Source organism: Kwoniella europaea, chromosome 1, assembly GCF_036810445.1.
Source record: "Kwoniella europaea PYCC6329 chromosome 1, complete sequence".
Lineage (NCBI taxonomy): Eukaryota > Fungi > Basidiomycota > Tremellomycetes > Tremellales > Cryptococcaceae > Kwoniella > Kwoniella europaea.
The window spans coordinates 12218065-12237311 of NC_089487.1; the positions used below are offsets into that span (position 1 = coordinate 12218065).

At 44.7% G+C, this 19247-nt stretch overlaps 5 protein-coding genes across 5 annotated transcripts; 4 read left to right on the forward strand and 1 right to left on the reverse strand.

Annotated features, from left to right (window-relative positions):
* Positions 1-1387: 1387 nt before the first annotated feature.
* Positions 1388-7224, forward strand: V865_004657 (1,3-beta-glucan synthase component FKS1; the record flags this gene model as incomplete). The annotated part of the gene is made up of 9 exons (XM_066228434.1): positions 1388-1676; positions 1737-1852; positions 1907-2662; positions 2713-3699; positions 3749-5407; positions 5462-5678; positions 5734-5929; positions 5980-7040; positions 7106-7224. 9 exons carry the CDS (start codon positions 1388-1390, stop codon positions 7222-7224), a joined length of 5400 nt encoding a protein of 1799 aa, XP_066084531.1.
* An 852-nt stretch (positions 7225-8076) lies between these two features.
* On the forward strand, positions 8077-10320 carry V865_004658 (uncharacterized protein; the record flags this gene model as incomplete). Its single annotated transcript, XM_066228435.1, has 9 exons — positions 8077-8150; positions 8226-8308; positions 8370-8436; positions 8495-8637; positions 8683-8923; positions 8995-9397; positions 9492-9618; positions 9676-9834; positions 9908-10320. 9 exons carry the CDS (start codon positions 8077-8079, stop codon positions 10318-10320), a joined length of 1710 nt encoding a protein of 569 aa, XP_066084532.1.
* Positions 10321-11060: 740 nt separating this feature from the next.
* On the forward strand, positions 11061-13038 carry V865_004659 (uncharacterized protein; the record flags this gene model as incomplete). Its single annotated transcript, XM_066228436.1, has 12 exons — positions 11061-11125; positions 11174-11256; positions 11311-11377; positions 11431-11541; positions 11751-11908; positions 11968-12028; positions 12086-12198; positions 12259-12281; positions 12341-12410; positions 12473-12642; positions 12704-12852; positions 12939-13038. 12 exons carry the CDS (start codon positions 11061-11063, stop codon positions 13036-13038), a joined length of 1170 nt encoding a protein of 389 aa, XP_066084533.1.
* Positions 13039-13424: 386 nt separating this feature from the next.
* Positions 13425-15051, reverse strand: V865_004660 (uncharacterized protein; the record flags this gene model as incomplete). Its single annotated transcript, XM_066228437.1, has 9 exons — positions 13425-13593; positions 13680-13990; positions 14063-14151; positions 14220-14421; positions 14486-14662; positions 14720-14750; positions 14866-14885; positions 14949-14974; positions 15042-15051. 9 exons carry the CDS (start codon positions 15049-15051, stop codon positions 13425-13427), a joined length of 1035 nt encoding a protein of 344 aa, XP_066084534.1.
* Positions 15052-17031: 1980 nt separating this feature from the next.
* On the forward strand, positions 17032-19128 carry V865_004661 (uncharacterized protein; the record flags this gene model as incomplete). Its single annotated transcript, XM_066228438.1, has 9 exons — positions 17032-17139; positions 17252-17330; positions 17411-17546; positions 17614-17777; positions 17859-17902; positions 17958-18208; positions 18292-18377; positions 18453-18865; positions 18928-19128. The coding sequence occupies 9 exons, from the start codon at positions 17032-17034 to the stop codon at positions 19126-19128; spliced, it is 1482 nt and encodes a 493-aa protein (XP_066084535.1).
* Between the last annotated feature and the right edge of the window lie 119 nt (positions 19129-19247).

The window sequence follows — 19247 nt, forward strand, 5'->3', positions numbered from 1 at the left end:
CTTTTAGTGTCGAAGACATTGACATTGTTATTGTGAATTCTTTAATCTGGCTGATCAACGTAACATCAGACGCGTGACAATGAACATGGAAGTGGAGATCACCGCGTTTCCTGATGTGCCATGTGGCGAAGTGCCACAAGTACACAGTGCTTGACCTCAAACACCGATCACCTTTAACTGCACACCTAGTGGAAAACGAGGCCTGAGCTGCAACCAAAAAGGACACAGCCCCTTACGCCGATGACGTTGCAGATTCGACACTTGTTTATATCGTTTATTTATCTGCAGATGTCTTCCTCTCGAGTATCCACTATTGACCAGATACCCAAAACAGCTCAGCTGCGAGTACGGGACGGATGAAAGAAGGTTATGCATGTGATTATGGGTGCATTAACTGCAGTTTCTCCGATTGGTTATGCCTTCTAACCAAGCACAGCATATGTGCTGGATGTTTGGTATTTGAGCCGCAGTCTTTTGTAATGGTGATTAGGAATGTGTTGTAATGCAATAACACAAGTGGACCAGCTCAGGCGGGAATGGATTTGTATTGAGTGTATCGACTGTGTTAGTTTCAGGGTCCTGATGTGGTAATGGTTTGCTTTTATCCTTTGTAATTCCCATTCCCTCTCACCCCTTTCCCTTTTTCACCTGCAGCAAAGCTTACACGCGTATTTACCTGACAAACAACCATACACCATACCACCACCATACACCATACACCATACACCATACACCATACAACTTTTCATTCATTCTTCAAACTCCCTTTGCAAACTCATCTTCATTCCACTCTTTCTTCTTTCCTATACTTCATTCGTACTCACTAGACTCTCTTTACGTCTCGACGACACACAGACAGACACGTCTCGATCATCACCCATACCATAGTGGTGATACCACGATAGGGACGATCAACAAAAGACGGGAAAGCAAAGAAAGGATATCAAAGGAACGGCAAAAAGATAGATCGTTCATATCTCTCTCCATATCTCTCTATCTTAACGACATAGGACAATTTATCAACAGACAGATCGTTTCAGAGAGAAGCTGTGAGAAGGTAGTCAAGGTGTTGTGTAGTCAAGTAGTGTTTCTGTTCTTTTTCTCCCAAATTTGTAGGTGAGTGAACGATAACCCAAATCAATCGATAGACATCCTATAATCCAACATAAAGGCTTAGTCCTCTTGGCGGTCCAAGCTATCTTACACTCCATCTTAGATATCTCATTCATCTTCATTCTATCCTCTTGCCATCTTCTTTATACTATCATCAGCATCGCAGGACGTAGCTTTTGATTATAATCGTGTCCGACACGCACAGCCCCTGTAACTCAACATCTACCTAAAGCTACCCGCTCACTTAACGTCATTTTTTTAGCTTTCATCAATAATGTCATACCCTAACGCACCTCCCGGTCCCAAACATCAACCATCTTCTTATTCCTCTGGCTCATCCGATCCATTCAACACTCAGCAATTACCATACGACAATGCCCATCACGCAGGGGGTTACACTCATCCGGATGCGGTCAATATCCCAGGTGCGGGTGTAGCTCCTCCAGGTCAAGGAGGACAGTATGCACCCGTTTTCGATACCGAAGCGGAGATGAGAGGTAGAATGGAAGGTGGTGGTAGAGCTGTGGAGACATGGGCGAGTGACAGTGGATACAGTGGGAATGGTGGGTGATCGCGTCGATACATACACATATACACAGCATGGACTAATCACTTTTGTTCAGATGGTTACTACAACTCATCAGAATACCACGGTCAACCAGGTTACGTCCCATCCAGAGCTTCCACACCTACTTTCACAGAGGGTAGTAGAGATGGTCATCGACCCAGGGAACCTTATGTGAATATCCACAATTCCTTCATTATGTGATACTCCCGCTGATATATCATTTAGCCCGCTTGGACCCAAGAGGCAAACATCCCATTGTCCAAAGAAGAGATCGAAGATGTGTTGATCGACTTGGCCAACAAATTCGGTTTCCAGAAAGACTCTTCACGAAACGTTTACGACTTCTTGATGATCCAGTTAGATTCCCGGGCATCCAGAATGTCACCTAATCAAGCTCTTCTCACTTTACATGCCGATTACATCGGTGGTGAACATGCCAATTACAGGAAATGGTACTTCGCCTCTCAACTCGACTTGGACGATGCTATCGGTGCAGTGCAAAATCCAGGTTTATCCAGAGTCAGATCGGTAGCTAGACGAGGTAAAGGCCCAAAGGGGAAACAGGCACCTGCTACCGCCCAGGAAAAATCCCTTGATTCAGCTACCAACCGATGGAGAACGGCTATGAACAACATGTCTCAGTATGACCGACTCCGTCAAGTCGCTCTGTACTTGCTCTGTTGGGGTGAGGCTGCTCAGGTCAGGTTCATGCCTGAATGTCTATGTTTCATCTTCAAATGCGCGGACGATTATTACCGATCACCCGAATGTCAGAACAGAGTTGAGGCTGTCCCAGAAGGATTGTACCTGCGAGCTGTCGTCAAGCCTATCTACAAGTTCCTGCGAGATCAAGGGTACGAAGTGGTGGATGGAAGATTCTTGAAAAGGGAGAACGATCACGATAAGACTATTGGTTACGACGATGTCAACCAATTGTTCTGGTACCCTGAGGGTGTCAGCAGGATTGTCTTGAATGATAAGGTGAGCTGAGTGATTTGCATTTCCTGCTAATAGCTAACAATCACGCGTAGACCCGTCTCGTCGATATCCCTCCTGCTCAACGATTCATGAAATTTGACAGGATCGATTGGAACAAGGTATTCTTCAAGACTTATCTCGAAAAACGATCCTTCTTCCACTTGCTCGTCAACTTCAATCGTATCTGGGTTCTGCACATCTCCGTCTTCTGGTTCTACACTGCTTACAACGCTCCTTCCATCTACGCCCAAACAGGTTCAACGAAAGCTACCACTCCCATGGCATGGTCCGTCACTGCGTTGGGTGGTGCTGTTGCTTCGATTATCATGATTGCCGCTACCCTCGCTGAATTCTCTTACATCCCTACGACTTGGAACAATACTTCTCACTTGACTCGACGATTGATATTCCTTTTGATCATCCTCGGTATCACCGGAGCTCCCACTATTTACATCGCCTTCTGGAATCAAACAGGTCAAGTGTCGTTGATTCTCGGTATCGTTCAGTTCTTCGTATCCGTCGTAGCCACTGCTGCATTCGCTACTTTACCTTCTGGCCGAATGTTCGGTGACAGAGTCGCTGGTAAATCAAGAAAGTACTTGGCCAATCAAACGTTCACTGCGTCGTACCCCAAGCTACCAAGGAACAATCGATTCGCTTCGTTCTTGCTCTGGTTCCTCATTTTCGGTTGTAAATTCACTGAATCATACTTCTTCTTGACGTTATCCTTCCGAGATCCCATCAAGGTAATGGTTGGAATGAAAGTGCAAAACTGTCACGACAAATATCTAGGTACTGGATTATGTACGAACCAACCCGCCTTTGCCTTGACGGTCATGTTTGTCATGGACTTGACTCTGTTTTTCTTGGATACTTTCCTTTGGTACGTCATCTGGAACACCGTCTTCTCTATCGCAAGAAGTTTCGCAATTGGTATGTCCATCTGGACACCATGGGCCGATATTTTCGCTAGATTGCCCAAGAGGATTTACGCAAAGATTTTGGCTACTGCCGATATGGAAGTGAAGTATAAGCCAAAGGTGAGTTGTATATGTGTTGGTGAGGGTAGCAGCTAACTTGCTATATCAGGTACTCGTATCCCAAGTTTGGAACGCCGTCATCATCTCCATGTATCGAGAACATCTCTTGTCCATCGAACACGTCCAGAAGTTACTGTACCACCAAGTTCAATCCGATCAACCTGGCAAACGAACCCTCCGAGCTCCAGCATTCTTCATCTCGCAAGGTGATAAAGGTGTAAAGACCGAGTTCTTCCCCAAAGGATCCGAAGCCGAACGACGAATCTCTTTCTTCGCTCAGTCGCTTACCACTGCTATCCCTGAACCAATCCCAGTTGAGGCTATGCCAACATTCACCGTCCTTGTACCTCACTACTCAGAGAAGATCTTGTTATCACTTAGGGAGATTATCAGAGAGGAAGATCAGAATACCCGAGTCACCTTGTTAGAATACCTCAAACAACTCCATCCTATCGAATGGGACAACTTCGTCAGAGATACCAAGATCTTGGCTGAAGAATCCAATATGTTCAACGGTGGTAACCCCTTCGGTAATGACGAGAAGGCTGAAGCGAAGAAGGCCGATGATATCCCATTCTACACCATCGGTTTCAAGTCTGCTGCTCCTGAATACACCCTGCGAACTCGAATCTGGGCTTCGCTTCGTGCTCAAACTCTTTACCGAACGGTCTCTGGTTTCATGAACTACTCCAAAGCTATCAAGTTGCTCTACCGAGTCGAGAATCCTGAAGTTGTGCAATTGTTCGGAGGTAACACTGATCAACTTGAACGAGAACTCGAACGAATGGCGCGAAGAAAGTTCAAATTTGTCGTTTCCATGCAAAGATACTCGAAATTCAACAAGGAAGAACATGAAAATGCCGAATTCCTGCTCCGAGCCTACCCTGATTTGCAAATCGCTTACTTAGATGAAGAACCACCTAGAAAGGACGGTGGCGAATCGAGGATTTTCTCTGCTTTGGTTGACGGACACTCTGAGATCTTGCCTAACGGTAGAAGAAGACCCAAGTTCAGAATTGAGTTACCCGGTAACCCAATCTTAGGTGACGGTAAATCGGATAACCAGAATCACGCCATTGTCTTCTACCGAGGTGAATACTTGCAACTCATCGATGCGAACCAGGATAACTATTTGGAAGAATGTCTCAAGATCAGAAACGTTCTAGGTGAATTTGAGGAGTTCAGGGTGTCCAACCAATCTCCTTATGCCCAAAACGGTCATCAGCAATTCGAGAAATTCCCTGTTGCAATTTTAGGTGCCAGAGAATATATCTTCTCTGAAAACATTGGTATTTTAGGTGATATCGCTGCCGGTAAAGAACAGACGTTCGGTACTCTCGCTGCTAGGTCATTGTCATACATCGGAGGTAAATTGCATTATGGACATCCCGATTTCCTCAACGCGATCTACATGAATACTCGAGGTGGTGTTTCAAAGGCTCAAAAAGGATTACACTTGAACGAAGATATCTACGCTGGTATGATGGCTTTCGGACGAGGTGGTAGGATCAAGCATTCAGAGTACTACCAATGTGGTAAAGGAAGAGATTTAGGTTTCGGTACTATTTTGAATTTCCAAACTAAGATCGGGACTGGTATGGGTGAACAGATGCTTTCGAGAGAATATTATTATTTGGGTACCCAATTGCCAATCGATAGATTCTTGACTTTCTACTACGGTCATCCAGGTTTCCATATCAACAATATCGTGCGTTCCCCCTTTTCTGATACAAGACCAATACTGACTTTTGATTGATTGCAGCTCGTCATGTGTTCCGTTCAAGTGTTCATGCTGGCCCTCGTCTTCCTCGGTACCTTGAACAAACAATTGGTTGTCTGTAAATACAGTGCTGCCGGTGATATTTTACCTGGTCAAAGTGGTTGTTACAACCTCCAACCTGTGTTCAGATGGATCAAACGATGTATCATCTCGATTTTCATCGTGTTCTGGGTCGCTTTCGTCCCTCTTTTCGTGCAGGGTGAGTAAATCTGCCTCACGGAGACAAAGATCTCGAGCTTATAGAGTGTATACAGAACTTACCGAACGAGGTGCTGGTCGAGCCATCTTACGTCTATGCAAGCACTTCTTATCCCTCTCACCGGTATTCGAAGTGTTCTCCACTCAGATTTACATGCACTCGATCTTGAATAACTTGACTTTCGGTGGTGCGAGATATATCGCCACTGGTCGAGGTTTCGCTACTACGCGTATCTCTTTCAGTATCTTATAGTGAGTTGTCAGGTTGTGACCCGTCAAGCTTATGCTGACTATTCATCCAGCTCTCGATTCGCTGGCCCTTCGATCTACCTTGGTCTTCGAACATTGGTATTGTTGTTATACGTCACCTTGTCCGTGTTCGTCCCTCACCTGATCTACTTCTGGATCACCGTCGTTGGTCTCTGTGTCGCTCCATTCTTGTTCAACCCGCATCAATTCTCCTATTCCGACTTTATCATCGATTACCGAGAATTCCTTCGATGGATGTCTAGAGGTAACTCCCGAACACACGCCAACTCATGGGTCGGATACTGCCGATTGTCAAGAACCCGAATTACCGGTTTCAAGAGGAAGAGACTTGGTTTGCCATCTGAGAAACTCTCCTCAGATACACCCAGAGCACCTTGGAAAGCTATTGTTGTTGGTGAAATCATCGGTCCGATCTGCGTCGCCATCCTCTTCGTCATCTGTTACCTCTTCGTCAAGTCATTCACTGTCGATGGAAAAACTCAACCTGGTCTATTACGAATCGCCATCATCGCCCTTGGACCGATCGTATGGAACATGGCATTTTTGATCACCTTATTCTTGATCTCAGTCTTCCTCGGACCATGCTTGAACTCTTACACCAACCAATTCGGAGCTACCATGGCTGCCATTGCTCACTTCGGTGCTGTCGTTGGTATGGTTGCGTTCTTCGAGTTCCTGTGGTTCTTAGAATTATGGGATACCTCGCATGCCGTATTGGGTATTATTGCTGTGATCTCAGTGCAAAGGTGTATCTTCAAGATCCTCATTGCCGTCTTCCTTTCAAGAGAATTCAAGCACGATGAAACCAACAGAGCATGGTGGACTGGTGTATGGTTCAACAGAGGCTTAGGTTCGCACGCTTTATCTCAACCTGCAAGAGAGTTTGTGGTCAAGACGATCGAAATGGGTTTATACTCTGCCGATTTTATTGCTTGTCACTTGCTGTTGTTCCTCTTGACTCCACCAATGTTGATACCTTATTTCGATCGTTTACACGCTACGATGTTGTTCTGGTTGGCTCCCTCGCAACAGATCAGACCTCCTATTTACAGTTTCAGACAAAGGAGTCAGAGAAGAAAGATTGTGTTCACTTGTGAGTAACGATGTCCTGCCAACTTGACCCATGCGGCATATATGCTGACATTAACGATAATATAGACTCAATCGTATATGTCCTCATCCAGGCTATCTTCGTAGCTTTGATAGTACTTCCTCTGCTGTTCAAGGGCGTCATCGGCCTCAAACCGAGCGACGTACCATTCGGCGCTGTCATCTAATGGATTTGACATCAACCAACAAGCCCGACAATCCCTTAAGAATCTTACAACTCATCCTCTAAGAACCCTCGCATAGCATGAACATACACACGAATTATGTCAATTTCATTCTCTATATAGCATAGGTCGGATAAAGAAAACCATTATAAAAAAACGAATTAAAAATAATCTCATTCTCATGGACAATTCAAAATATGACGATAAGACTTTCTCATTGTTTTTATCTACCGATCTTTCTTACGATTAGTCACTTGCTTCATTTCCTGATACGAATTATTCATATATATATACCCCTTTCTTTCTTTGACTTCTTGATCTAGATGAGAAAGATGAAATTAGCGAATATTCATTAGTTGATGTTTGGTTACTTATCATGTCGTGATGAATCTCTTTTCTCTCTCATTGTTGCTGCTACCGAACAAGTGGATACAGTACTGTACTGTACCTATACTTGAAGTTTCATAATTTCCCTCTTGCTCTTAGCATTGCGTCACGCGTATTAACGTAAATGACGTTAAACCGTTACTGAAGTATCTTCACCACGCGTATTCTTTTTTCGTTTCCGCTCATCTTGTCGATCTTTGTCTTACTTTTCGAGTGGGATCCTGAATTCGAAAGGGATTGCCAGATTTCGAATGGATAAGACTATATGTAGCTGCATAATGGAAGGAATGAATCTATTGTATGAATTAGGTTGATCGTTCTCAATTTATCAAGCTTTCTATCTTCTCGTTTCGACTGTACTTATCTACAGATTTATTTCTCTGGCCTTTGGACTGGACTTAGGAGGACTTCATTCTCTGAAAGCGATAGATCGTAAATAGGTGACTAACCACCTTGTTTCATACGACGATGTTGTCTTCCGCTTTACTCTCACTGTCGGTGTTGGCACTATCTACGAATCAAGTGATTGCATGGACAGACCCGTAAGTACTCTAGCTCCATCTCGACTGAAAGGTGGTAGAGAAAAAACACTGATCTTGCTCTTGTATTTGATATAGCTTCTTCGTTATTCAACACGGTCCAGATATCATAACCAGTCGTATTGATCCTGTCATTTCCCCTGGAGGAATATCTTCGCATGGTGAGTAACTCTGAATTACAACTGGATCGGGCTGAACTTATCATGGGGTGGTACAACTCAGTTCATTCGATTGTGGGATCATCGTCGTTCAAACCGACTTACACATACGATAACTCGATAGCGGGAAAGTAAGTTGGTTCATGCTAGAATGAAATTGAATTAGCTGATGTGTGTGATCTCACTCAGATGTACCACCGCCAATATAGCTATTGATCATTCGAATTATTGGATACCTCAATTATACAGGAAGAGGGATGATGGGAAGTTTGATCTGGTCAAGATGAACAGGGCTAACACTTATTATCTCGTGAGCGATTCAATCTCTAACTGTCGCATCTCGGGTATCAATTAGCTGACTTATTGTGAGCGATCAGATGAGACGGTATGTTGCTTCACTTGCTCTTCATCAACACCTTCTGATTTAGCCCAAAGTGGAAGTCAGAACGAACAGGTATACGATTTCCCACCTGGATTCCGGATGGTAGCTGGTAATCCCTCGAGAACAACATACAACGCTTCCAACTACGCCGACAAAGCCATTTCATATGTCTGTTTGGGAGTAAACGGTGCGCCGGAAACTGGCGAATTCCCTAAACAAAGTTGTCCAAGTGACCTGTAAGTCGTTGACCCCTCCCAAGAATTACCATACGGTACAGTACATTGATACATTTTTGCTTCGTTTGTAGTCGAGCTCAAGTCTTCTTCCCTAATTGCTGGGACGGAGTGAACAACTGGTTACCTAATTCCGCTCATGTACACTACCCCTTATCTCAAGGATATAATTCGGGTGGACCCTGCCCGGCAAGTCATCCAAAGAGGATTCTGAGTGTATTTTACGAATTCCATTTCACCGATCGATTCACCTACAAAGACGGAGCAAGGGTATGGGCCACGGGGGATGATGTCGGTTACTCCTTACATGGGGACTTTACGATGGGCTGGCCGAAAGGTTTCTTACCTAAGGTATTTCCTTACGGGGAGACCTGTGCGGTGGATTTCTCGTTGGAGAACTGTCCGCCCCTGAAACCGCTTATGACCACGAATGGGTCAGCTTGTAGACCTGATGAAGGGTTCCAGATTGTGAATGAGGTGAGTCAAATGCGTTTACTGTACACTATATAATGAGACTGTATCGAACAGGATGGAAGAGGAGGTAATGATTTGTTGTGCTTTACTTTGTTAGGACATCGGTACCAACAACCCAATTGCAAAATTACCAGGGGATAACCCAGCATGGGGCAGGAATGGAGCTAAGAAACCTGATCCAAATTACAAAGAGACTGCTACATTCACCACGTCCACAATACCAGGTGAGTGCTCGTCCTAGTAACCCACAAAACGTTTAAGTGACTCGGATGATTTTCAAGTGCCCGCCGGATGGACAAAGCTTGGTTGTCTGGCTGAACCCAAAGGATCCCGAGCATTGACGGGAGCATCGATGACTGATCAGACGATGACACCCACGAAATGTATAAATTTCTGTTCATCTAAGGGATTCAGTCTGGCAGGTGTGGAATGGTCTGTAGGTGAGCACTGTAGATTTCACAATCCAATCTTATTCTGCGGATGTATTATACTGATTATTCTTCATTGTGCCAGAGTGCTACTGCGGTAACACGACTACCAAGACAACTTTGTCAGCAATCAACAACAATCTTGCATGTAACATGCCCTGTAATGGATTAGATTACTCGGCAGGGTATTGTGGTGGTTCCTCGTTGTTGACGATATATCAGAAATCAGGAAATTCAGTGTCCAAAGCTGCCTCCTCATCTTCTTCAACGTCCAAGATAAGCTCGACATCTAAAGCGAGCTCGACTTCCAAGGCGACTTCGTCAGCGGCAAAGGCCACTAGTACTGCTAGAACCTCTTCAGCTACCTCTAAAGCACCGACATCATCTGCGAAAAGCACTTTACAGGCCAAGAGCACCTCTTCGACGTCGAAGACCAGCTCAGCGACCTCGACTTCTACAGCCAAATTAGCAGGCCACAAGAGGAGGGAAGTGCATTGAGGAGGAAGTTGAAGAAGTAATGATTGGGCTGCGGATCGGTCAATATGTCATATACTTGTAGATGATGCATGCATATCTGTGTTTGTGCTTTTCCATCCAGTTTGTACTATCGACGGGGAATCCGATCGCGCTCGGAGAATATGTCACGCTCTCGTTACAAGGGGGTCATCCAATCTTTTTGAGCCCCGTTTCATGACTTCACTTTTTGCACAACTTGCTTTTGTATGATACACACTGTTCCTTCGATCATGAGCAAGAGCCCTGCTATGTACTGGACGTCCATTGGTGCCTTGTCCGGACCAGAACGTTGACACTCGTATCGTCCTGTTTGAAAGGGATGTATAAGTACACTTTACACTATCTCAAACCTACGCCAAGGCCTTTCCCGCTCATTGATTGAGGTTTCATCCCATTTGCGTCCATTCCCATATATCTGGGTCTATGCACAACGTATAGAAGAACGAAGGTACTCAAGTATATCTTGGATACGGACGATCATATGCATATAAAGGGATACTCATCTATTCCTTTGTTTCCTTCGTTTCTTTCTTCCCTTCCCTTCAATCCGTTATTCTAGTTCGTATATAAAGGTTGCTTGCATATATGCTTGAGGCATTTTGACCTGCTTTTTCTCCATCTTGTTTATCATATACTACCACTACTCACCCAGTCATTCTTTCACTCTTACACAAATCACGCTCTTTATTTTATACAAAGGTCCTATAAACTCCTCACTTAAAATGCTTGGTTTCTCCACTTTATTCGGTGTAGCTGCTTTGTTAGCAGGTGTATTTGCCGGTGATCCGTAAGTCAAGATCTGCCGGTTACATACCGGTGCTGAAGTATTGTATAGATTCTTCATTGTTCAACATGGTACAGCTACTTTCACCACTCGAGTAGATCCAATCATCAACCCAGGGGCAATTTCCACCCATGGTAAGTCTGTGCGAGTTGAGGAGATTCCAATACTGATCATGTTCTGTACTATAGTACATACCGTCGTAGGATCATCATCATTCAAGAATGAATATACATACGAGAACAATCGAAATGGAAAGTGAGTATATCAATCTCTACTGCGATGATGACAGGTGCTGATACTCTTCCAAGGTGTACAACCGCCAACGTAGTCGACGATAAGAGTAACTACTGGGCTCCTCAACTGTACCACAAATACGATAATGGCACGTTTGAGCTAGTAAGAATGAACAGGGTCAATACGTAAGTTCACTCCTCCGGAAGATCCAAACTCGACGCTGATTCCTGCCTGTTAGATATTACATTGTGAGCTGCTTTGAACCTCGTACTATCACCTAGAACACTAATTGTCTAATGCCCTGACCTATTGTCATCAGATGCGACGGTGAGCATCAATGTCTATTTCATGAACTTGCCTGAATCAGTCACTCACTGTACTCTCGACACTGCAGATCCGGCCCAGACGAAGAAGTTCACGAGTTCCCCGAGGGTTTCAAGATGTTAGCGGGCAGCTCCAAGCGATCGACCTATGACGACAACGATTATGCCAATAAGGCAATCAGTTATACCTGCTTGGATTATAGTGGCCCTGGTAAGCCGGATACTCACGGTAAGTTTTCCTATATATCGCATTTCTCTTTGTACTTCCAGTACTGACTTGGGATATAGAGTTCCCCGAATACCGCTGTCCTCAAGATCTACGAGCTAACATCTTCTTCCCAAACTGTTGGTAAGTGAACCATCGCTTGCTATCCGAGGCTTGAGCTGATGAGTGTGTGGACCGTAGGGACGGTGTGAACAACTGGTTAGAAGGTAGTAAACATGTTGCCTATCCCGCTTCGGGAGGTTTTGATTCAGGTGGCCCATGTCCTGCTACTCACCCTAAGAGGATTATGAGCTGTGAGTGATTGCCACCTTTTCTGTCCGATTGTGGCCTTACTTACAATTATATTTGGGCAGTGTTCTACGAGTTCCACTTCTCAGTAGGTTCTTTTGCTATTACTGAAGAATACTTATCGACCGATGCTAATGAGGTATTTAGGACAACTACGAGTACAAGGCTGGTGCGAGAGTTTGGGCCAACGGTGATGATGTTGGTTATTCTTCTCATGGTGGGTACCTGAGCACCAGGCCTTCGGTCTAGTGACAAATACCATGCTTATATGACCCTTAGGTGACTTCACGAACGGTTGGCCTACTGGACTCTTCCCTAAGGTGTTCGAAGCGGGCTCCTCATGCGATGTAGGATTCTCAATTGAAAAATGTCCAGTCCTCGAACCAATCTTCACTGGCAGTGGTGGCGGTACTTGTACGCCTGATGATCCAAGTGTAATCATCGATGAGGTGGGCTAACCTTCTCAATCCTTTCAGAACTTTCAACTGATCAGCTTCGTTGTGGATACAGGAAGTAGGAGAGAATGGACTTCTCACCGCCCTGCCAGGGAACAACCCATTATGGTCTGCCAACGGTGCTCCCGCTACCAACAACGCTTCTTCTTCTTCTTCCGTCAACTCCACTACACCGTCGACTTCTGCTTCCTCCGCTACTTTAAGGTCGCTACTACTTCTTCCGCTACCCTTCTCGTCACACCAATCGGAGCTATTCAATCTTCTGCTCCGAGCTCTACTTCGTCCTCTAGCGTCATCGGGGAGATCCACTTGAGTCCTACACATATTGAAGGTGCTTCGGCCGGTGGTCAATGCAAAGCGAAGAAGAGGAGACTTTCAGCTCAGTTCTAGTCTTTCTCGGTATAATTGAAGTCTAGACCTAGCTACGATCTCTTGATCAGTATACAGTCACTGTACGAACTTCTGAACTTTTTTGCAGCTGAAGTGATTCTTATATATGCGAATTATAATGCTTGATGCATTCTTTCAGTCTATCTTTCTCTATCTATGTAAAGCACTGTATTCCAAGCTCGCTAATTCACTCTTAACTTTTTGACAATGAAATCCATATACAGTATGAGAGACTACAGTCTAGATAGAGTGTGACATATAGACGATCAGATTACCATGGGTACCTCATTCTCGCCCTTCTTTCCCTCTTCGACGTCTTCCACTTTGTTGTTCTTGAACAGAACCATCACCATCAAAGCGTTCAAGACCAACCAGCCAAATTCGAACTAGTAGGAAGCCTGGACATTCGAAAAGTTGGTTACACTTCCTTCGTTTAGAATCAAGAAACCAGCTTGGACGGATAAACCAGTGGCATTGCCAATTTGCAAGAACACTTGGAGGGTTCCACATGCCACGCCGGACATGGAAGGTGGTACGGAAGTCATGACGGTGATACTGTGAATAGGGGAATGGTATATCAGCTCTGGATGATATAATTACTGTTTTGCGCAGGATCCTGTAGGTCTACTATTTTTACTCACTTTGTACCTAGATAGACAGCCATGGCACTTGCACTTCCAACCAACAAATCAGGTAAGATCCACCTCCAATAAGCATTATCGTATATCTCTCCTTTGGAATAGATCATGAGTAAATAGGTGGAAGCAGCAATGATCGATCCGAAGGAGATGATCCATCTGTAAGACTGAACCTTGAAAAAAGATAGTAATCTGGGCATCATCATTGCGACTGCGACGACAGCTATCCCCGATGGGAAAATCCGGATCGCAGCGATGATTGGTGATTCTATGAATACTTTGAGGAATCTCTCGACCAATACTGACTGATACATCTACAACACAAACCAATCAGCACACCGCAGCTCGAACAAGACACACTGTATACCACTGTATGATCTACTCACATTCCACCATGTGAAACCACCTAATGCAAGTGCCATAACGACCTTGATGTTTCTAATCCTCCAGAAGGAGGAAGGGATCAAAGCGTATTCTTCAGGTAGTCTTAGACTCCCAAATGAAGAATGCAATGAACAACGGCCAAGATAATAAGAAAGGAACGATGAATTCGGAATCCATAACTTGCTCCGAGGGTTAATCCTAGGATAATGTGGATGATAGCGAAGAGCATAGTGAGTGTGCCGACCATATCCAATCGTTTGTGTTTTTCTCTCGTAGATGTTCCAGTGGCACTTTCACCTTTGATCTTGGGCACTGACCCCAGAGTCAGTAAGGAGAATGGAATGCAGATGATGGCAAACATCTATACAGTGGCATATTTAATTATCGTTATGAAAATGTACATCATTTTTAGGTAAGTTACTCACCCTGAAAACCCATCTCCAAGCTGATAGTTGACCTCCTGCAGTGATGAATCCGAACAGACCCGCTATGATCAGTCCCGTACCATTCGTGACGGCCGCACTTAGACCGAAAATAGTAAATGCGACGTTGAGCTCTTCTGGTTCGAATTTCGACACGATCAATCGGAATGCTGAGGGGATCTGATTTAAAGCTCAGTATCTGGAAAAGTCACACTTTTGACAGGGCGTATCACCTACAGTACCTGCACCTGCAATGCCTGCTAAAGCTCTGAGCACGAAAAAAGCGTATTGGTCATTCATGAATGAGATGATCAGGTTGAGAAGACCGAGTATGAAGAAACTCCATGTGAACACTGGTTTGGCGGAGAAGAGGTCTGACAAACGACCGAAAAATAAGAGGAACCTGTGAATTGATTTAGCGGTTTGTCAGCTCTGGACTCATATCGAAGATGGAGGACAAACATACGAGGCGAAAGTCACAATGTGTGCGGTCTAAATTGCGACATGAAAGTCAATCAGAATGATGATATATCCTAGGTATAGTGAGACTGAAACTCACAACGATCCATGTGGAAGATTCAAATAGTATACCGAGATCTTGAGATATACAGTAGGATCGGTAAATATAAGTAACCCAGCCACAGCTGCCAAGTCAAGGTACTTTACATCGCAAGTCCTCATCAGTAAGGGTAAATTGAGCATGTTGCAGCTAATTCATTTGGAGAGATAGCTTACCTGAGCGACATTGAAAATCGCCAACAAACCCCATTTCCTACTTTGACTCAACTTGACCTTGTGTTGATCGGTCACATCGTCAATGGCAGCCTCGTTATTAGAGGAAGAGGCTAGAGTCTTGTCCGAGCATGCTGAATTGTTTCGAGGGATGTTGGCTGAGCTCATTGCGGGTGGATGATGAGATTTGTGAGTAGACGCCGATGTCAGACTGATTAGTAGCTTGTGGAAGGTAGTCAATGTCAAGAGTGGTGATCATCAGTACTGCATTCGCTCATCATCGGCGTTATATAGGCTCGCCCAATGCGATCTTGATCTTCAGTAGCCACAACATTACTCAATACTCGATGAACATTGAACCATATTGATCATCAACATGCATCCTTGTGGAGGTCAGACAGCTAAGGAAGAGGTCTATTTGCACGTTTGGCTCTGCCTCGAACCTCGATCGCGTGGCAAAAGCCCTATCGAATGTGGTGGTGGTAGATGGAGGGGGATTAGTATAATCCCAAAACTTTTGAAGTGATGTTACGTGATGTGGCGGAGCTACGAGTTTACCAGTTCTCCAGTCCTTGTGCATCTACAATGTTCCCCTTCGAGTCAATTGACTGCTTGTACTGCCCTGCCTAGTACGATACGAACAACATGTAGAGTTGCCATAGAGCTGCCTATGTTTCGTATACCGATGAAACAAAATTCAGCCAAATACTTGTGTTGAACAAGTGTTTTGTCCATTCTCAGTCCACTCCCTCAGATAGAAAAAGTCAACCGACCACACCAATTATCCCACCACCAGCACACGTGCAAAATATGCTGATGATTGGCCCATAGTTGAGGTGGAAACACCCGGATCGAACGTATAGGTTGTAGACAGCTACGCAGGCCATGGAAGTGGATATCGGATCTTGGTCTGTCGTAATACTGTGTCGCAGGTGTTGAGTCATGAGCTATTGACAACGAAAATTGAACTCACCGTGGTCGATACAGTACCTTGTCTGACTCTAACCGTCAATGAGACTGCAACATCAATTTTTACCATCAGTAAAGAACGAGAGCAAACGCGAGCGATACCACACTTACCAGTGACTATCACACAATCGCTCAACTTGCTTCCCTTGTACTCTGCTACAGTATATTACGGTGAATTCTTCATCCCATCTACATCATATGCTGTCACAGTGTATTTGCACTCACCGTGCTTGAGGTTGTGTGAGGCAGAAGTTGCCACTACTTATATTCCTCCTTGGTTTGCCCGTGACAGCGGTATTAGGAGAAGGTGTCTGTTGGCTTGAGATCGCTATTTGAGTGAGTGCAGTGACTGAATGAAAAGATTATTCACCCCCATCTTACTTATCAGAGTAAGCCTTGTATACAAGACTTATCCATCTTCACCCAATGCATAGAACTGTAGCGAATTAAGTTGATTGATCGAAATGACGTTTGCCACCGTTACATTCACCATCATCATCACGACCAGTCTCGGGGTCACCACCATCAGATCGGAGCTGTGAGATCTTGACCAAAGGAGGTGCATGGACCTCATTCTAAACGAGCGCATGGACCATCTGACCTGAAACGGACTGAAACGATGGTGAAATGATTGAGATGATGGATATCTCTTTACTGATCTCACACAGCCCATCAACCATCAACCATCACCCATCACCCTCATGTATATATACGATGAACAAGCAAAAACAATCACACACATACTTTTACACATTCCCAAATCCACGCGTTCCACTTCATGCTCTCTTTTCTCCTGTTCACCAAATCATACTTGATATCCATACAGCATATTCACTGCTTCGATAACAATGCCATCCCCTTCCCCTATTCCTTCGTCTCCTACCCCATCTATCAATGGCAGCAAGCCAGCACGGTCAGATAGGTGGAAGCCGCTATCATACAGTATCTCAAGTACCGTGAGTACATTATGACACTTCTGTGATCTTCCAACACTACCCGATACTGTGGCTCTTGGAAGTGAACCGACTCGATGCTGATGGTGAAGTCCATGTCCAATTCATCCCTTAGATCCCTTATTCTCCCTTTTTCCATATCACTTCCATTATCATCGCTTTCTTAGCCCTGGTAATAATCGCTCTATGGGCTGGTACGTCGAGTCTATCATTCATACAGCACCTTCTTGTCTCTCATCCTGACTGATCATTCGAACGAAATCTTCAACTGCAGCCGCCACGGCAGGGTTCGAACCTTATACAGTATTTGACACGGATTTCAACCGGACAGATGACAAGCATTGGTATACTCCGTTATTACCTGGCAGTGTGATAGAGGGACAGAAAGGGAAATTGTGCGATCCTGTCATGTGAGTGATATTCTCTACCTTATGTGAGAGAGAACCGGTGAGACTATCTCCATGACCCTATCGACAGCTTTAATGCAGGATCTACCATACAGACGAATGGGATGTACAAGAGGCTCGCATACACTATAGTAGAATACGATATTCATGCTGGTTTGAAGGACGATGGTGCGCCAGCGTACACAAGTGTTGCTTACAGGGGTAGTAGACTGGATATTTGTGTGGTTTCTACTAGTGAGTACGAGCACTACTGTACTTTACTTCAATACTCTGACTGCCATCGTGTATTGTGGCTGAAATGGATGATCTACACAGTATCGTTCATCGTAGATGTCCGGTCTGGTTTGGTCACTACAACGGTGAGGCAGAAAATCACCCATAAAATTCAGCTGAGTAAGCTATACCTATTGATAGGCCCTCATCACATGTCCGGACCCATGGCCTGCCACACTGAGTACGACGTACACCCTCACACCCGGAGTAACAGATACAGGGGCGTACGAGACTGCTCCGTGGCTAGGCGAACTTGCGATCGATCTGGCGTATAGAGTAGGAAAGCTGTTTGACGATCCGACGTATGCGAAGGAGAACACACCTGGAAGTGTGAGGAATGGAACGGGCAAATGGTCAAGGATGAGTGGTGATTTGAACTGGTGGGGATCATCGTAAGTGCTGAACAGCTGATTCAACTTCCTTTTCTCGTGGGACGTTGACCTTGGGCATATCTTGCAATGTGCATCGTGCGTAGGTCACCAAATTATACCCTCCTTACCGAACCAGTCTTTCAAATCCGATCTTTGCTCTTACCCAATCCCGAAGACATAGCATCGGGAGGTGAATATCGCCGCCAATTACTTTTCATGGCTGTTGCTGTTGTGATCCGCTGACCTACTACTGTATCATCCTCAGACACTTCTTCGATCAGCGGTGAAAGTCGTGGTACCCCTCCAGCCATTCATTCCGATATGATTGTCCCTCTATCCAGCTTCATATCAGCCTTGATATCCACCATCCACTCCGATCTCGGTATACTAGCTAATAACGTATTCCTCAATGAGACGGCTCTCCATCGACTCATTCGAGAGACGGACGAATACGTCAACACGTCGATCTCATTGGGAGACTATGCTTTATACTACGCTCATATGATGTTACATCCAAGTAGTGGAACCATCATCGATCCTTGGGTCACCAACAGGACTTATTCAGCTTTGACAGTGGCAGATCGAGCGATAGCTACAGCATATCCATGTCATATCACGAGGTCGAAAGGGTTGGCCAGTTGGCTGGTCTCGGTCGTGGGTTTGACCTTCTCCATTTGGGTAAGTGGTTCTGTGTCCGACAGAAACAAATTGTGATCATCATTGACCATCAGTTTGTATAGGGCGGTTTATGGCAATTATACATGCTCATTGTATCTTACATCCTGAGCAAGCGAGAGAATTCGAATTTTTCAAGTGCGAATTTCACTTCAACCTCACTCACATCCAAACAAGTCGTAGCGAGCAAGGAGAGTATTCCGTTATTACCTTTGACACAGGTTAGTATGAGTGATAACAGCCTGATTCGAAGAGATATCTTGTAATATCAGTTATTCAATCTAGGTTTTTGTGTATATAAAACATATCCGTTCAACTGTGTTATCTACTAGTCTCACTATCAATGTACAGTATTCCTGTTCCCATCATTCAAGAATCGAGTCGT